Below are 18,269 nucleotides of genomic sequence, written 5' to 3'. Positions count from 1 at the left end.
TGCTTGGTTAAAAAAAGGTTTTTTTATGTAATTTTAACTAATCTTTTTTAATCTAACCTAAGTAACTGATTTGTACCTTATTGAATTCGGTTGGTTTAGTTTCGGTTACGGTTAAATAAAATTTCAAATCGAATAACCTGAAACCGAAACTAATATTTAAAGCATAAGACGCGAACCAAATGTGACAAATGATTTCTTTGATCTTTATAAATATCTTCAAAATCACACAAACATAACTTCGAAATCATGCATGGTTTACAAGTATACACATTGTAAATTAAAATAAAGACATCAATTAGGTAAGGTTCGCATGCTTGCCGAGAAATCATGTCTTACTATGTTAACTCGTGAAACAGCAACTCTTGATTGGCACGATGATAATATATAAAATGAAAATGTTATACAAATGTAGCTAAAGAGCAACCACACCGCAACAAAGAATTTGAAACCAACCAAACTCAATCAAATGTATTTATCACTTTATGCGTTCCTAGCATGTTAATAGTTTAAGGGTGTGCTTCAGGTTAAATCAACCCACTGAAACCCACATTGACTCATGCTACTGATTTGGAGATTGCAAGTGGTTTTGAAAAAAAAATTGAAGCAACAAAATATATTTACATTTACATGTATCATAAGCTGCCGTTCATCAATCATCACAAACACATGCCTTATGTTGGTGCTGTCGTTCATCAATCATCACAAACAGTCAAAACACAACCAAACTCGACTTGCTTAACTCTAAATTTGATACCAACCAAATTCAAATAACAAAACCAAGTAAGGGTTATTACAATTGATTTTTTTAATTAATTCTCATACTGCATTGTGCTTTGCCGAAGGTAATGATTTCAATTTTAAAATATGAACATAGAGGACAAGATATGAGGAACAAAATTGACAACCATGTTGTGATGCAGGTATCTGATTGGTTGAATTGTGAAACTATATCAACAAATTGGCTCAAAATATTATCAAAACTTAACTGCAAGCACACATTTTGCATAACACAACACATGGATTTGACAATCGAAACAAAGACAATAATATAAATTTCTCAAAAGTTAAGATAACTAAACTCAAAAAAGAAAATTGTACTAGAACTCAAAGACCACGTTCGGTGCTACCAACGATAACAAGCAAGAATTTCTAAAACTCGTAACCAAATTGTTAAGAAAAACCATCTGAACACCAGCAGCAGCAACCTTTTTTCTCCTCGTTCTACTGCAACAATATACATTATCATTCAAACGTTAAAATAATAATTGTATACACAAAAAACAATAACAATAGATAAGGAGGTATACAGTCCGAGACAAGCCCAATCTCATTAAGGCTATGGTTTAACTCGTTTTAACTTATAACAGCTCAAGCTAGGTTCGGTTGTAAAAAGCTCCATCTAAAGCTCAAGCTCAGCTCGTCAGCATTTTTTCAAGCTTAATCTAGGCCTGTTTATTATTCATTAAATATTTATTATTTAATTACTTAATATATATAAATTATAACTATTTACATACATACTTATAACTAAATTTATACACTACTTAAAAAATAATTTTATCAATAATTTTATAGACAATAATAGTTATTAAACAAACTAAATAATCATTATAACAAAAAAACTTGTTTAGTCACACGGGCCAGCTTGAGACTGATTCAAGAAGCTCCAGATTGAAATTGTTTATTAAATAAGCCTTAAAAAAAACTAAGGCTCGGGCTCGTTCAAAATCGGTTCACTTCAAGTTTTTAACAAGCTGATCACAAGTAACTCACAAGTGGATCAACCCGTTTACACCCCTAATAACAATATACACAACAGAAAACATAATAACATCTATAACAACAATATAAATAATACCTTAAATGTTGCTTGGGTACATGAACACTCTAACCCGAGATCCCTACAAAACAACACAAATTAAGTCAAAATCAAAACAAAACGTCAAACCAACAACTTAAATCCAAAAAACACATCAAACTCAAAAGCTTAAATCTTAATTACCATAGATTTAGGTGGCAGATTGGACTTGAACTTAGCTCTCACAATTCCGGTGTTACCATGAGGCCTGGTTACTTTCCCCCAAATGCACCTGTAATGTGATCCGTTCTTCTTAACCTTCGCCTTGTAGATGTACGCCATACGTTTCCCTTGGTACCATGTCACCTCTTCCTTGGTGTTCACTCCTTCGATTTGGATCAAGGATGTGTTCGGATACTGGTTTGACTTTGACCTGGTAAAAAATTAATTAACAATATTATCAGTAATTAACCTTAAATTAAACATATATGTTATGAAGTAGTAATAATAATAATAATATATGTAACTAATCAATTTAAATAGTGAAATAAAGCAAATTAAACAATGTGTTGCAAAATTGATAATAATATCAGTAATTAATCAACTTAAATCGCGAGTTTAAACAAATCAACCAATGTGCTCGCATACGGGTTCAATTTTTACCTACTCAAAACTTATTTATAATATTATAAGTCATTACTCAATTTCAATCGTTAAATTAAACATATATGCTATAAAATAATGATAATAACAATATCAGTAATTAATCAATTTTAAACGCAAAACTAATCAAATCAAACCAATCTGTTATTATTTAATAATAACAATACCAGTAATTAGTCAATTTAAATCATGAATTTAAACAAATCAAACGATGTGTAACAGAGGTTCGATTTTGACCGAGTCAAAATTGATTGATAATAATAATTACTCACTGTAATCGTGAAATTAAACAAAAAATAATAATAATAACAATAAACGGTGAAATTAATAACCTTTTGTAGCCGAGAATGGTTCCTCTGGTGTAGAGTCTGACGCGTTCACCTTGACGGCCTTTCACCATTTTTGTTTACCTGTAGAATCTGAACGCTGCGCCGGTGAAGAAAGTGTAAACCCTAGGGAGAACCAACGGCTGAAATGCAGGATGTTTGTCACGGTTTAATGGGCTTCGTTTTAGGGTTTCACATGATAGTTTATGAGCTGGTCTTTGTTTGGCCCATATCATATAAGGTGCTGTTTGTTTTTGCAGACATAAACTGTCTGCAAGCTGATTTCATCTGTTTTCATGTCTGCAACTGAAGATGTGGTCTGAAGATCTGCAAGCTGAAAATATAAGACTGTTTGTTTTTATAAGCTGATACTGTCTGCATAACTGTCAAACTTATCTCACAAGATAGAAGTCATTTATTCAAGTTACATCTAGTTTTTAGTCTTTGCTTGCCATGCCGATTTGGTTTTGGTGGGTGGTGGAAGGTGGTGGTGGTGGATGGTGGTAGTGGCGGCGGACGGTGGGTAGTGGCGGTGGATGGTGGTGGTGGATAATGGGTGGTGGTGATGGATGGTTTTGGTTGGTGGTGGACGGTGGTGGTGATGGATGGTGGTGGTGGTGGGTGATGGATGGTGGTGGTGGCGGTGATGGATGGTGGTGGTGGTGATGGATGGTGGTGGTGGTGATGGATGGTGGGTGGTGGACGGTGGTGGTGATGGATGGTGGTGGTGGTGGCGGACGGTGGTGGTGATGGATGGTGGGTGGTGGACGGTGGTGGTGATGGATGGTGGGTGGTGGACGGTGGTGGTGGTGATGGATGGTGGTGGTGGTGGCGGTGATGGATGGTGGTGGTGGTGGGTGATGGATGGTGGTGGTGGCGGTGATGGATGGTGGTGGTGGTGGCGGACGGTGGTGGTGATGGATGGTGGGTGGTGGACGGTGGTGGTGATGGATGGTGGGTGGTGGACGGTGGTGGTGGCGGTGGATGGTGGTGGACGGTGGCGGCGGGGTACGGGGGTGGTGGTGGCGGCGTACGGTGGGTGGTGGTGTTGGCGGACGGTGGTAGGAGCAGTGGATGAGAGGGTGGCTGCAAAGGGAGAAGAGTAGGGTTTTTTTGTGAAGATGTTTTAAGCAAGATTTCCTTGCTTTTCTTTTAAGATGAAAGAAGATAACTTCAGATCTGTTTTAAGAAAAAAAACAAACAGTCTTCAAGGGTAATGTCTGCGCGCCTGCAGACATTAGCTCCCTTGAAGATGTTTGAAGAAAAAACAAACACCCCCTAAGTCTTCAGGAACTAGAACCAGGTAGAAACCGGTTTCGGGTATAGTCAACAAAAGTCAAGAACTAGGTCAGTTAGGAACCGGTTTCGGGTATGGTCAGGTATTTGACCAAGTTTGTTGGGTTTTTATCGGGTTTCGTGTAGGGTCGAGTCGAGTTTTGTCCAAGTATTGATGGAAACCAATACCAGGCAATTATTATTGATATTATCATCAATCATCAATAATTAATTTCTTTGTTTAATTTCCCTCGTATGGACCGGGCTTTTGAGTTTCTCCTTGGACAAAGAAAATCTTATATGGTGTTTCGTAAACTCGTTGTCAAAAGACACTCACATAAGAAGAAAGTTCACAAATTATCAAGTGTTTTCAGAAGAGTTCTTTAATAAAAAGTACATAACTCTATTTTGGGTTCTTGAGCGAATTGTTCAAACAATTGTTTCGCATGTTACACTTTTGACCAACTAGAAAACATATTTAGTTTGCTTATTCAATCTACATACATGCTATAACCTTTTTAGTTTTTATAGTATTGAAATTTGAAAACTTATAAAACAATACTAAGCGTGATATCAAACAAATTTGATAGCTTAATTATGTCACATCATGTCACGTTGTCACAATGTACACATAGGACCATAATATGCATACCAAAGACTAAAAGATGGTTTGATATAATAAATTACTTTAAAATTTTGTATAGTTCATAGGATGTCTTTTGTCTAGTTCTTGATTTTTGATTTTCCAATGCACGATTTGAGAAGCATATTAGTTTAGACATAGGGCATGTCATTTTTTTATTTAAGTTTTTCTTTTCACTTAATAACTTTGTGTCGTATAGGGTACATAGTATCATGAAAATCACTGAAAGAGAAGAATGAGTGTAATAATCCGCAACATTTAAAAATATACTAGTTAAGAATTTATGATCACACACTTTAAACACATTAATACGCGTACACAACTGCAAGATGCATCACTATAACAACATTCCACAGGCACTGTATATTTTTTTTATGTTAACATGACAAAATATAGTTAGCCAAATCCTCAAGTGATGAACATGATGAACCACCTTTCTTTAGACAAAGATTTGCCTTTTCCTTCAAACTCATGATTCTTTTACTTATTTCTAACCCTTTTTTATCCACCATTAATGTTTTTACCGCTGACCTAATCTCCCCCCTTTCAAACCCATTTCCCAATTCCAACCCGATCTTCCAAACATCGGTTACATTTCTTGAAAGTGTGAGTTGACCGCTAAACGACGGTGAACAAATCATAGGAACCCCTTCACAAATACTCTCAAGCATCGAGTTCCATCCATTATGTGTCTAGAAACCACCCGTTGAACGATGTGCTAACACCTCTTCTTGTGGAGCCCATTTCACAATATACCCTCTTCTTTTTACAACTTTCTCCAATAACCCTTCTGGCAACGGTTCGAGCCACTCTGACCCTTTTATGGACCCCGGTCTAACAACCCATAAAAATGGTTGCTTGCTATTAGCTAAACCCCAAGCAATCTCCAAGAACTCGGATTCCTCAACCCCGGCTAGACTACCAAAACTAACATATAACACAGAGTGGGTGCTTGTTTGTCCAACCACAAAATAGATGTTCTTTCCTCAGTCAAGAGGCTACTCGACAACGTTGGGAAGTACTTATGAAATGGACCGATCATAAAATGTTGGTTAGTGAAATCACGAGTCAAGTTTGGTAGTTGGAGTTCTTCGAGCTCTTTAAACGTGTTCCATATTATGGCTTGTGCCGGCTTCATCCCCTGGCCTAGGAGTTCCATCAACTCACCCGCACCATGAGGATCACTAGTCAAGAATTTTGATATATCCTTAACTTTTAGCGGTTCAAGCCCCGGGACTAATGCTTCTGACTTCATTTCTACATTATATATATATAACGTGTTGTATGTTACCAAAATGTGTATAGTTATTTGTAGATTTTAAGGAAGTAGAGATTTGTTACCTTCATTGGAGGGTGGTTGAAGATAGCCCATTTGTCATAAGACTGGGACCGAAGAAAAGGAAAGAAAAGACGAGACACTACTGGTCCAATAATAAACAAATTGAATGTCTATGTTACATTACTAATTATAGCTTTGCTGTTGGTGGGACTTCACTGAGTATGATTGATTGATTGTTACATTATTACTTGTTAACCAAATTGGATTAATAAATATGATTTTTTTTTTGGAATCTAGTGCCATATTGCCATTATATATATCAACACAGCTGATGCTTTTGGAAGTGTGTATATGTATGTGTGTGATGAACTGTGAGAGAAGAGTGGAGTAAAGAGATTATAGAAAAAAGCCAACTTCTGTCGCGTTTACAAGCCGACCCAACTTATAACTTAATATTTTCTATCGAGCTGACACGTTGAACTCAAACTCGGCTTGTTTACAAACAGAGCTAACTTTTGGCTCAACAAGTCGACGTTTATAAAAGAAATCAATAGAAGAATATGCAGATGAAGTTTTTAAATTCCTTTGATATAATTCGACAATGTTTCAATATAAGATAAATAAACACAACTTCTTTTACAAATACATTAAATTAATTAATTATATTGAAATAAAAATAAAAAACGATTACAAATATCATAAAAAAATACCAAGTTAAATGTTAACCGGGCTGTGTTTGTATATAGATCCGTTTAAGCAAGTGCATTCTCCAGATGAATCTGCAATTTAGAACCAAAGCCAATTAGATATTTAGATTCAATATTATTATCCATTAACATTAAATTAAAAGTAATAATAAAACATGTTACCAAAAGAATATCTTCATCTGTTCCAAATGATTTGCGCGCCTTTTCCAGGCATCTTGACGAGATCGTTTCACGAAACCTGTTTTACATTTTAAAAACAGATGACATATTATTTCTAAAAATCATGAAACGACACGCGCATTAGCGGGTTGACATGAACATGGCCCGTTTAATCTGATAAACTAAAAAATAAATAAAAAACAAATTATGTGGAAATTATATACCTAGAGCTGGCGGGATCTCGGATCTCGAATTCGTCTGTAAGAGCATCATACCCACATATCACAATATAGTGACCTATGCAAGTCATAAAAAAATCATCTTTAGGCCCGTAATAGAACCGAATGAACACAAACAGGGCATGTTCATGTTTGTTTGTTTAACTTCAACCGAACAAACAATCAAACACAAGCAATCAAACGAACCAAAAATTCTTGTATGTGTTTGTTCGTTGAGAAAATGAACGTGTTCGTGTTTGTTAATGTTCGTTCGTTAACAGAGAAACGAGCGTTTAACAAACGTAAACGAACGCAAATGGACTGACAAACATAATTGAAAATACAGCGATTAAAAGTATAACGTGAACATCAATTCACTGGACCTAAAAAAGTAATAAATCTAGACTAAATTGTAACAGACCTAATTGTTTTAAACTAACATATAAATGAAGGTCAACGAACGTTCACGGACATATAAGCAACAAACCAGACATGAGTTCGTGTTCGCTCATTTAACTAAATGAACAAAAAGTTTTGTTCATATTCGTTCGTCTATTGAATAAACATTTATAAACGAGCATTAAAGAACCTCCCACTGAACGGTTCACGAACATCACACTGAATGTTCAGTTCGTTTACACGCCTATTATTTTTATATAATATTATTTTATTTCCAATTTTAAAGTACTAAACCAAAAAATTACACATTTAAGTATTAAGTTTTATACTCACCCGAATAACCGGAGGAACGAGAGTAGAAATCCGACACGTAAACATCCTCCGTCCATGGCTGACTATAAAAAAAAGGAAAATATATATATAAAAAACAAAGTAAACTGCTTATTTTCATAACAATTATATATACAGTTGGTCAAACCTTAAAATGTACTGGTCAACTAAAGCAATCACAATATACTTTCCTGATAAGATCAATAATGCAATTTCATCTCCCTTTATTGACCTGCACTGTTAGCAACTAACAAATTTCAGAACTAAATTAACCAAAATACAAATATTTATTAATATTGAGTTGGGAATTCATAGTTTGTACCTCAATATTTATCCCGGCTTCCTGTGATCTCTGGAATAACATATTGACTCTTATTATATCATCACTCAGTTGTTTCTGCAAACAAGTTTAAAAAGTTAAATTCCATTTTTTGTTAAATCTGAAAAAAATATAAATTTACCTCATAAAATGTCTCGAGTGAAAAATTAGGATTAGCACCTAAAGTTACAGTTATGTAAGAGAAAGTAATAGAAAGTTTCTGCAGTAAATATGCCAAATCCACAGTCCAAATACTGCAACAAAAAAATGACTGTAAAACATTTCAAGAAAATTAAGGTTAAGCTTCTGATGCTATTAGTGCCGTAAACGAGCCAAGCCTGAGCCAAACCAAAGCTCAAGCTCGGCTTGTTTTCAGCTCTACTTGTAAAGCTCGAGCTCGGTTCGTGAGTAGCTTTCCAAGCTCGAGCCCGGTTCATTTTTTATTTATATGCATTTTAGTTATTTTTGTTTTGAGAATTTTATATATAACATGATATATTATTATTTAATTATTTTTATCATAATTTTTATAAATAATTAAATAGTAACAATTTGTATATGCTAATATGTATTATTAAGTTATTTTATCATAACTTTACTTATTTTTATAAAATAGTTGGCTCGTATAGGCTCATGAGCCAGCTTGAACAAGTGAAGCCCGGGCTCGTTTATTAAACAAGCTTATTTCTAAACATGAGCTCGTTTAAGATCGGCTCAATTCAAGCTTTTAGCGAGCCGATATAAATAGCTCACGAGTGACTTGGCTCGTTTACACCCCTACATACTATAAACTACATCCCCTTTGCAGTGCATGCCTAGTCCTATTGGTTGGCAGTGTATTTTGAGTGTCCGTGATTTCTGTAACAGTTATCACGGACACCAAAAAAACTTAAACTACATTAAGAGCTTCAAACACTTTAAAAAGAAAAAGAATACCTGTTCGTACCGCAAAAAGCCTCCAAATCTTTAATATCATAATGGTTAACGTTAAGCGTTTTTAAAACCATCAGAACACAAAAGAGGCCACAATCCCATGTGCGTGTTTGTTTTATATGTGGGACCTATACCATATCCACAGCTTAATTACTAAAACTAAACTTAAAAACAAAATTTATAAAACTAAAACCGAAATGGGAACAAATGGACCTACATTGATGAAGTGTGATTGTACCAACACTTCTTTCTTGCTTTGATCATTTCTCAATGGTGATTTATAGTTGTATTCCGGTTCATTATCCCCTCCATTAAGTAATTTGTTTAAGAGGACGTTTAAAGACCACATTTAAGAATAACTTAGTTCGTAAATCACCAAAAACTAGTCACAAAAGAATGTTAAACTTGACCTGCATCACATTTATTTCAACCACGCTCATTTTGGTAATATAATCCAACCAAACCACAAAAACGATACATAACCGTCTTACGTATCACAGTTAAACCAATATAAAACCAATCTTAAACAAAAAACTGCAAGAACCACATAAACAAGTGTACACAACGTGGTACAAATATATGGTTGCACAATTGTCTTATGTATCACAGTTAAAGCAAAAACGAATATGCACAAATATTTATGTTGTTCTCGCGGTTTTCTACTTAAAACTCTTTCGATATTGAATGGATTTTCATTTCACAACTTCTATAGAATGTATAAATGTTACATTTAAATTAAAAATAATACAACAGGATTCCAAAAATGATATCATAACATATTATATCCAAAGCAAATAACTTTTATGCACTTCATATATGCCAAAACTAACATCCATTTAAGCAAGATCCAAAAACCAACTTATATTAAATTTCAATCATTAATGCAATTAAAGAGTAAAACTTTCATAAATTGCAGAAACAGAGATTTGTAGGGACATACAGATTGCATATGGAGATCACTGAATATGGGTTTGGATTGGAATCGAGTGATGATGATCTGAAAAAGGTTTTGATCGGTTTGACCTTTTTATTTGCTAATTTCTTAGGCTTGCCGTAACGTAAAGGTGTAAGCCCTCTTGTTATTATTATTATTTGCAAAAAGAAAAATAAAAAATAAAGATTTCCGGTGGTAAGAAACAAAAAGATGGTCGTTGATGAATTTTATATTGCAATATTATATCGTGACGTCCGGGTTCGATGTTCTGGATGGTTCGATTTAACTTCGTGGTAACTGGTAAGCGATTAGGCCTACTAATTATTAATATCTAAGTTTAATTATCAATACCGTCCGTTATTAGTCTGACCATCACTCCATGATTTGTAACAATTTTGGTTAATTTTATTTTATTTATTTTTTTTTCATACTGATTCATACACTACTTTATTTTTTGGTAATTTGCAACCTTTTAATGCACTAAAGTCGAAAATATTCTTTTAACGTCTACCACAAAGTGTCCTTGTAACGGGACAATTCTGGGTGTTACAACTCGGTCATTTTCAGCTACGTGTCAATGGTATCTTCGTCTACATAACCATCCACTCCACCGCTCCACATAAACTAGTTCCATAATCCCATGGCAAATCTCTAAATAACAATGCTCCGCGCATTTTTTATTCCAGTTTCATATTCCAGTGACCACCAGATAGTTAGGAAAAGTTGGAAGATCCGAAGATGGGTGATGTGAAAACAAACAAAGAGACTCAGGTGATTGGGCGGTACTTCATGTAGAAATACAATCGATTGCGGAGAAGCATGTCAAGAAGTATTATGTTATGTTATGTGACAATATGTTCTAGTAGGTCAAAGGTATTATGACTTGTATTTTATTAAGTTTAAACAATGTCTGGCAATTACAAACAAGGTGTCGTATTTATGTGACTAGCCGCCTAGCAGTGTAAATATGTATGAATGCATATTTGGGATTGCGGGTGATCTACAAACCTCTCCCAGTCCACTTTCATGCTTATGCATGTTTGATATTGATCAATCTAGTATCAAATTTCTGTTATTTATTGTTGCTTTCTAATCCCTTCCTTCAATCACATAATTACCAAACATCATGCTCTATTAGATCACGGAAATCACTATTACAAATTTACACAATGTAGTTCGTTTTTAAACTCACATAGTAATTATAATAAAATATAACCTTCAAGATCTTAGATCCAAAATGGAAATCAAGAACGAATTGATAAAACACAAAACGAAAACACGCACACAAAATGATTATTGAATAACTGGAGTATTACATATTATAAAGCAATGTTAACTCAAAAAATGTATCTTACACATACCTCATGTTTCTCTTGATAAAACCCTAACATGATATGATTTGTTTATAATGTTAACTCAAATATGGGTACCAAAAAATCTAATAACCCTCACTAGGCTATTAAAGTATTAAGTAACCTTTTAAACAACCCTTTTAAATTATTGGGTTGGGCTCTTTCTTGGGCCAAACAACAATGAGCGTACAAGAAAGACTATGCAATATAAAAAAACCATTCGCATAAATGCATAATCATGTAGCTAGAAGTACATAATCTCAAGTTTCCTTTAATCCACTCAGATCATGTACTAAAATCACCATCATAACCTCCTAAGTTCATTAAATTTTCATTCACAGCTAAAAGTGATGGCCCTTCCAAGTTTAGTTTGTTATCACGTTAAATCCATAAATTATTCAAGTGAATAAGGGGAAGGAGTGGATCATGATATCGAGCTTCCGCAACTAGGTTTAATACAATTTACAAATGCTCAAGAATTTTTTATAATTACAAATTTCAGGTGCGATTTCATGATCTCGGGCTATCTTCGACAATTACTATTGTTCTGGTTTGTTGTTATACCTGGAGAGACATATTGTTCCTGACTATAAGAGACGAGAGATTTGTTTTAAAAGATTCATGTTAAACATATATCCTTAGCCACATTATTTTCATTATTCTTTCATTTATTTCAATTGTAACGCGCATTTAAACCAGTTCAACTTCAATATATATTATGTATGTTACAATTTTTCTAGGAACCATCGACTTTTTAACGACAATCCTCAAGTATACATAGATTTTTTGAACATATGACCCGTAAACTCAAATATTCTTATATTTTGTAAGTTTGTAGTACTTGTTCATGCACTCTTGCTACCCGAGCAACAAGATAGGCTACCAAATAGCCCCTAAAATATTTGATTTTTAAGAGATGTGGCTTTTAAATTAAACAGTTATACTATGATTGAAGGTTTTGGTCACCAACTTTAGAAATATATACATTCAAATTTTGTAAGAAATACTTCTCTAAGACAGTGTTGCAATATTTATAAAAATAAGTAAAAGTATGCTTGATTAAAGTACTTTGGTTAATAAATAATCTACGAGACATCCAAATTATTTTACTTAACCATGAAAAATACACAATTACACTTTTGACCTTAAAGAAACAAACAAAGGTTTTGGAGCGTGAAAAAGGTATCCTTTTTTCACTTTAGAAAAAGTGACACATAGGACCACATCGCATGTAAAGTCAATTTTTTACTTTTCTCAACGGTTAGTTGTGTTTCGAATTTTAACGTCTCTTTGTTACGAATTTCAGTTACTTGTGTTTTTGCATCTCAGTGAAATAGAAAACGAGAAATTCGAATATTGGTTAGCATATAGAAATCAGCTTATCAATATAAAATTTAATATATGCTTATGCTATTAAAAAAATAGAATATTTGTTTCTCACTTTTTATTTAACTACAAAAAGTATTGATAAATTATCGTTTTCTTTCAATTTTTTCTTCTCGTCACTCTCTTTACAAATTTTAATATGATGCTACAAGGTTTATGATTCGTGTTAGAATAAGGTGATTCATGACGTTCCACAATAGTTTTTTAACATGAATCAAACTCCACACAATGCTTTTCTTCTATGTCCCAATATCACATGCTTCCAATGATATTACTTTTCATAGTGTTCCCAGGTTAAAATATGTGATAAATGATAAAATTTTCGGACGAAATATGTAAATTTCACTGTTGACTTAGTGAGAAAAAAAATGGTACTTGACAATTTGGCTTAAAGTGAATGGTATCTTGCTCATGTAATTATCAGATCCAATGATTCATGTTCATGTGATTGTTTCTCTTTTGAAGCATGCTAAAGTTTTATCGTTTGCCATTGATTTTGGTATTGTTTCTAGTCGTCTTGTTAAACCGATTAATTTGTAAAAGACAATGTCGAAGTCTTGGATTGAGATTTAGTTAAAGATCAGATACTTTTGTAAAAGACAATGTTCTAACCCAAACCCATTATATGTATTACCCCTTCCAACTGACCAACTTGTTTTTAGGCATAAAAACAACCAAATCCAACTATTCTTCAAACGTTGTCAGTTGCATCAGCCGATTTAGCTTAAGATACCCAAAAGGCTGAGTATATTAGTAGTAGTTGGGTTAAAAGGAACAAGGAATTTGAAGCCCCAGCCACCTAGAGATATATTGATATGATAAATTAAGCCCCAACCACCACCGCCGAATAACAAACCACCCAGCCACCACCGTCGCCTCAAACCACAGTTCAATTCCGAATAACAAACCACCCAGCCACCACCGCCGCCTCAAACCACCGTTCAATTTTGGCAGTCCGTTGCAGCTTCCACCGGTCACGAGCACCTGCCGTCGTGTTGCTGCACGCCTGCACCACCGCCGTCAACCGTCAACCCAGCTTCACCCTCCCTCTCTCACGATTTCAGCACCACAGCTAGATCAGCTTTTACATCAACACCCGATCAAGGTTTTCGGTCTGCCCACCAGGTGTTCGATAAAATGTCTCAATGAGTTAATCGGTTTTTTCGGGTTTACGGAGGGGAGAGCAACTGTGGGTTGCTCTCCTTTCGCCTCTTAGTTCGGGTTTTTACTTCCAAACTCAGCTCGAGTTTGTTTGTTGGCCTTTCGTCTTGTGGGGTTATGACTAGGGCTCGGATTGTCAACGGAGCCCCATCGGGGGAGGTGGGCACGGGCTATTGGCCGTGCCCGTTTAGAGGATTCCATTGCTGCCCGGATGGATTGGTTGGGTCCAAGGGGATCCAAAGGTTAGAGGCACATATAAAGCGGTTACACCTATATTCGGATGACAAAAAATGCACTATGCGGGATATGGTATCCGGGGATTGTGAGCTTTTTGTGGCGTTGGCAGATGCTCTAAAGGTTGCCAAACTATAGTTGTGCGGTGAGTGCATGTCTTTACAGGCCCTCAATCGGCATTGTCACCATGTAGACAAAGTTATCAAGTTCAAAGGTGATACGGGAGGGGTGGAAGACTTCATTGTCGGGATCCCTAAGCCACAACTTGCGATAGATGTAGCTCCTTTGGGTGGGATAGTTTTGGACGCGACCCTCCTTGACCGTATTTTCGCATTCTGGTAAAGACAGTTAAAAGCATCCCTTCTAGCTGTCGCATGGCATTTGCCCATGCCTTATCTGCTTCATTGTGCAAGGTGGTGTCTAGGCCAGAGTCCATTGAAGCGTGGGTTAAACTTTTGATATTACCCCCGTTGCACATTACAAGTTGTCAAGCCTTCCAACCGAAATGAGCGTAGGTCCGGGAATAGGAAATCCTTACAATGCCATTCTATTCGGCAGGCCCTAGCAAGTTGGGGTGATGGAAGCGGATGTTTTGATCTTATCCAATCGCTCTTTAACCAACCGATGGATATGGGCTCTAGAGCCGTTGAGGGCTCCTTCGGGGGTGATCATTCGAGGGAGGGCCTCAATTCTAAGCAATGTATTCGGAAAGTTGCCGATGGGCACTTCACGGCCGCAGTTAAAGTTTTGTGCTCTTCGGGTGTTGCTCCTCTTGGTAACGCTACTATGAAAGCGTTGCTTGATAAGCATCCCGTCTTGCCCCCGCCCGCCTTGCCTGATTCCTTACTATCGGTGTCCCCTTTGGTTGTGGACGTTGAAAGTGTCCTAGGGTGTATTAAATCGTTTCCTAAAGGGACTTCATGTGGTAGAGATGGGCTTAGGGCCCAACATATTTTGGATGCCCTATGTGGGGAAGGATCCGCGATTGCCGTGGGGTTGCTTAAGGTTATCACTGAGGTGGTTAACTTGTGGTTAGGGGGAGATGCCCTGTTTCTTTGGCGGAGTTTGTGGCCTCGGCCCCGCTAACGCCACTGCTTAAGCCCGACAATGGGGTTAGGCCTATTGCCGTTGGCGCGATTTGGAGAAGACTTGTATCCAAAGTGGCTATGAGGAGTGTTGGGAAAGAGATGGCAAAATACCTTAGTGATTTTCAATTCGGGGTGGGGGTCCCGAGTGGAGCGGAAGCGGTGCTTCATAGCGCGAATAGATTTCTTAATATGTTCCACTCGGATGGGTCGTTGGCTTTGCTTACAGTAGATTTTTCTAATGCCTTCAACTTGGTGGATAGGACCCACCCTCCTGCAGGAAGTTCGTGCCAGATGCCATCTATTTCCCTATGGGTTAATTTTCTTTACGGGCAACCTGCAAGGCTATATGTAGGGAATGATTGTATCCAGACTACTGGGGTTCAACAAGGCGATGCTTTAGGACCCCTTCTCTTTGCTTTAGCTTTACACCCCCTCATTCATCAAGTACGAGATGGTTGCAAGTTACTTTTCCATGCATGGTACTTAGATGATGACACGGTTATAGGAGACGCCATTGAAGTGGCTAAAGCCTTGGATATAATTAGATCTAAGGGGCCAAGTTTAGGGCTTGAGCTTAATATTAAAAAGACAGGAGTATACTGGCCGTCGTGCAATGGGGTAAAGGCAAAAGTAGGTTTATTTCCTATAGGGATTGGGAGACCGGAGTTAGGGGTAAAACTCCTTGGAGGTGCGGTTAGCCGGGATGCTGGGTTTATCAGTAGTTTGGCCATTACCAGAGCTTCAAGAGCCGTGGAACTAATGAGATGTCTTACTCGTCTGCGTGACCCTCAATGTGAGCTTATCTTGCTTCGCTCATGTATGGGGTGGCTAAATTGTTGTTTGGACTCCGAACATGTCAGCCTATGTTTGTTAAGGAAGCTGTCTCTGTTTTTGACAAAGGGCTCCGAGCGGCGATTGAGGATATTGTGGTATGTGGGGGTCCGTTTTTTGGGGATTTTCAATGGAGACTAGCCTCTCTCCCTATCAATTTCGGTGGTTTAGGGTTATATTCAGCTGAGGATGTTTCCACCTATGCTTTCGTCGCCTCGAGAGCACAATCTTGGAAGTTACAGGCTCACATTTTGCGTGATTGTGGTGGTGATGGGTTGGATTCCGATTTTGGGTGTGCGATGGATTATTTGCACAACTCTATTCCCGATATTGATCTTGGCGGGTTCGCTAATAAGGACACCGCCCCCCCCCCCTAAAGCCCAAAATGCTTTGGCGAGTGCCCTTTATAGTAAAACCGTCCAAAGTTTGGGAGAAAAGTTTGGCATGTCCTCTCGTCAAAGAGCGGTATTAGAATGTCTTCAGGCTCCTCATGCTCAAGACTTTTTGACTGTCACCCCAATCGAAGGGTTAGGCCAGCACATGTCAGCAGTGGAGTACCGAGCCATTCTTAAATATCGTTTAATGATCCCACTGTTCCCAGTTGATGAGCCATGCCCGGTCTGTCGTAAGGTTTGTTTAGATAATTTTGATGAACACGCGATTCATTGCAAAGAACTCTCTGGGTTCAAATATAGACATGATTTGGTCAGAGATGTCCTTTGTGATGTGTTAAAACGGGCGGGAATCTCGGCAAGAAAAGAGGCTCCTGTGAATTTCTTGTCGGATCCACGTGAAGGAAGGTCTACTCTCCGACCAGCGGACATTCTTGTGTTTGGATGGGCAGGGGGGAAGCATGCTTGTGTGGACCTTACTGGGGTGTCCCCTCTTGTCGGGCTTAGGGACACGGGTTTGTTGCTAGGCATGCTGTGCTAAAGGCAGAAGCAGGAAAAATTGCTAAGCACGAGAAGGCGTGTGTGGAGAATCAACACACCTTCATTCCTTTTGCTTTTGACACATTTGAGTCTCTTGCCCCCGATGTTGTTGCGTTTCTAAAAAGAGTTCAGCGGGTCGTGTACAGTAACTCATCGACGCCGAAGAACGATAACTTTGTTTTCAGTAGGATCAGTTTTGCCATTCAAAAGAAGGTGGCGCAGCTTGTTGCCCGCTTACCTGCCTCTTTATTGTAATTAAAACTATTTTTAATATAATTTAACTCTTTTTTTTTAAAAAAAAAGAGTATATTATTAAACCAGTATTTTCAACCTAAAACGGATCGAACCAAACTTGACCCTTAATAACAACTTAAAAAGTTAAAAAAGTATTTTTTCCGGTATTTTGGAAACAATATGCAATAGCTTCTATTGACAATTCTGCCGGAAGAATAAAAAATAGCATTGGTGACGAGGTCAAGGGCTGGCTATGAACTCTATTTACTTTTCGATTGTCCCAACCAAATTCCACAATTTTTTATTTCAATTTCAATCCCTAAGCCTTTTTTTTACCCATAGCAAAATAGTTATATCTTTCTCTTTCTTGTTTCTAAAAACATTATTTTTGAGACATTTTGTATTAATCAGCAACGTACTTTAATTTTTACCTTGTTGTATTGACGTGAGGAATTTGGATTCAAAATATCTACTAATGATATGATTAATTTTATAACAGTTTGTATATTTTTAGTTAAGTGAAACAGTAATAACAATATATTATGAGAAAATGTATATAATTCAACAAAATCTATCAACATGGTACACGTAAAAAAAATATAGAAAAGAAAGTAAAGATCTATCATTATGAAGAATAGGTAGTTTTCTCTCATAAGTTCAAGTCAAAATTCATCTTTTCAACAAAGGTATGTTAGAAAGTTCAACTTTCAAAATCTAGAAAATATTTAAATCGATTTTCAGATAAATGTCAGGATTCCAAAAGTTATGTTGCTTAGACCACGTGTTATGGTTCGTGGCCGTTTGCCACGTCAGACTCACGATCACGAAAACACCGCGCCATTGTTCACGAGTGTTGTAGTGGGTGTACCCGTTGAGATTTCCACGAGCGTGGAGTTGAAGATGCTAGTCGTTGGGGTTGGGGTGTTTACGCTTAGAAAACACTTATCATAATCCGATATTTCTTAGTTAAGCATTAGTTGTATTACATTTAGAAACACCAGAGTCCAATATTACATATGTAGACATTACGGTTTGATAACAATACAATATATCATGTTCAATCATCAC

The 18,269-nt window shown here is 36.7% G+C and overlaps 2 protein-coding genes and 1 pseudogene across 2 annotated transcripts; all 3 read right to left on the bottom strand.

The window, feature by feature from the left end:
- Positions 1-1,065: 1,065 nt before the first annotated feature.
- Positions 1,066-2,950, bottom strand: LOC143611134 (large ribosomal subunit protein eL33y-like). The gene is made up of 4 exons (XM_077085421.1): positions 2,794-2,950; positions 2,003-2,231; positions 1,859-1,901; positions 1,066-1,224 (listed from the first exon to the last, which is right to left on the bottom strand). The coding sequence occupies exons 1-3, from the start codon at positions 2,859-2,861 to the stop codon at positions 1,860-1,862; spliced, it is 339 nt and encodes a 112-aa protein (XP_076941536.1). The 5' UTR covers positions 2,862-2,950; the 3' UTR covers positions 1,066-1,224; position 1,859.
- A 2,132-nt stretch (positions 2,951-5,082) lies between these two features.
- On the bottom strand, positions 5,083-5,960 carry LOC143611126 (UDP-glycosyltransferase 76B1-like; annotated as a pseudogene).
- A 546-nt stretch (positions 5,961-6,506) lies between these two features.
- LOC143611116 (guanylyl cyclase 1-like) lies at positions 6,507-10,109 on the bottom strand. Its single transcript, XM_077085407.1, has 10 exons — positions 9,990-10,109; positions 9,267-9,459; positions 9,053-9,177; positions 8,259-8,370; positions 8,120-8,194; positions 7,946-8,034; positions 7,801-7,862; positions 7,075-7,147; positions 6,854-6,929; positions 6,507-6,763 (listed from the first exon to the last, which is right to left on the bottom strand). The coding sequence occupies exons 2-10, from the start codon at positions 9,396-9,398 to the stop codon at positions 6,737-6,739; spliced, it is 771 nt and encodes a 256-aa protein (XP_076941522.1). The 5' UTR covers positions 9,399-9,459; positions 9,990-10,109; the 3' UTR covers positions 6,507-6,736.
- Positions 10,110-18,269: the final 8,160 nt, after the last annotated feature.

The sequence above is a fragment of the Bidens hawaiensis genome, unplaced genomic scaffold (assembly GCF_021521415.1).
Source record: "Bidens hawaiensis isolate Kalapana, Puna unplaced genomic scaffold, B.hawaiensis_p1.1 tig00029598_1, whole genome shotgun sequence".
In the NCBI taxonomy this organism is placed as follows: Eukaryota; Viridiplantae; Streptophyta; class Magnoliopsida; order Asterales; family Asteraceae; genus Bidens; species Bidens hawaiensis.
This window is presented reverse-complemented; position numbering and strand designations above follow the sequence as displayed.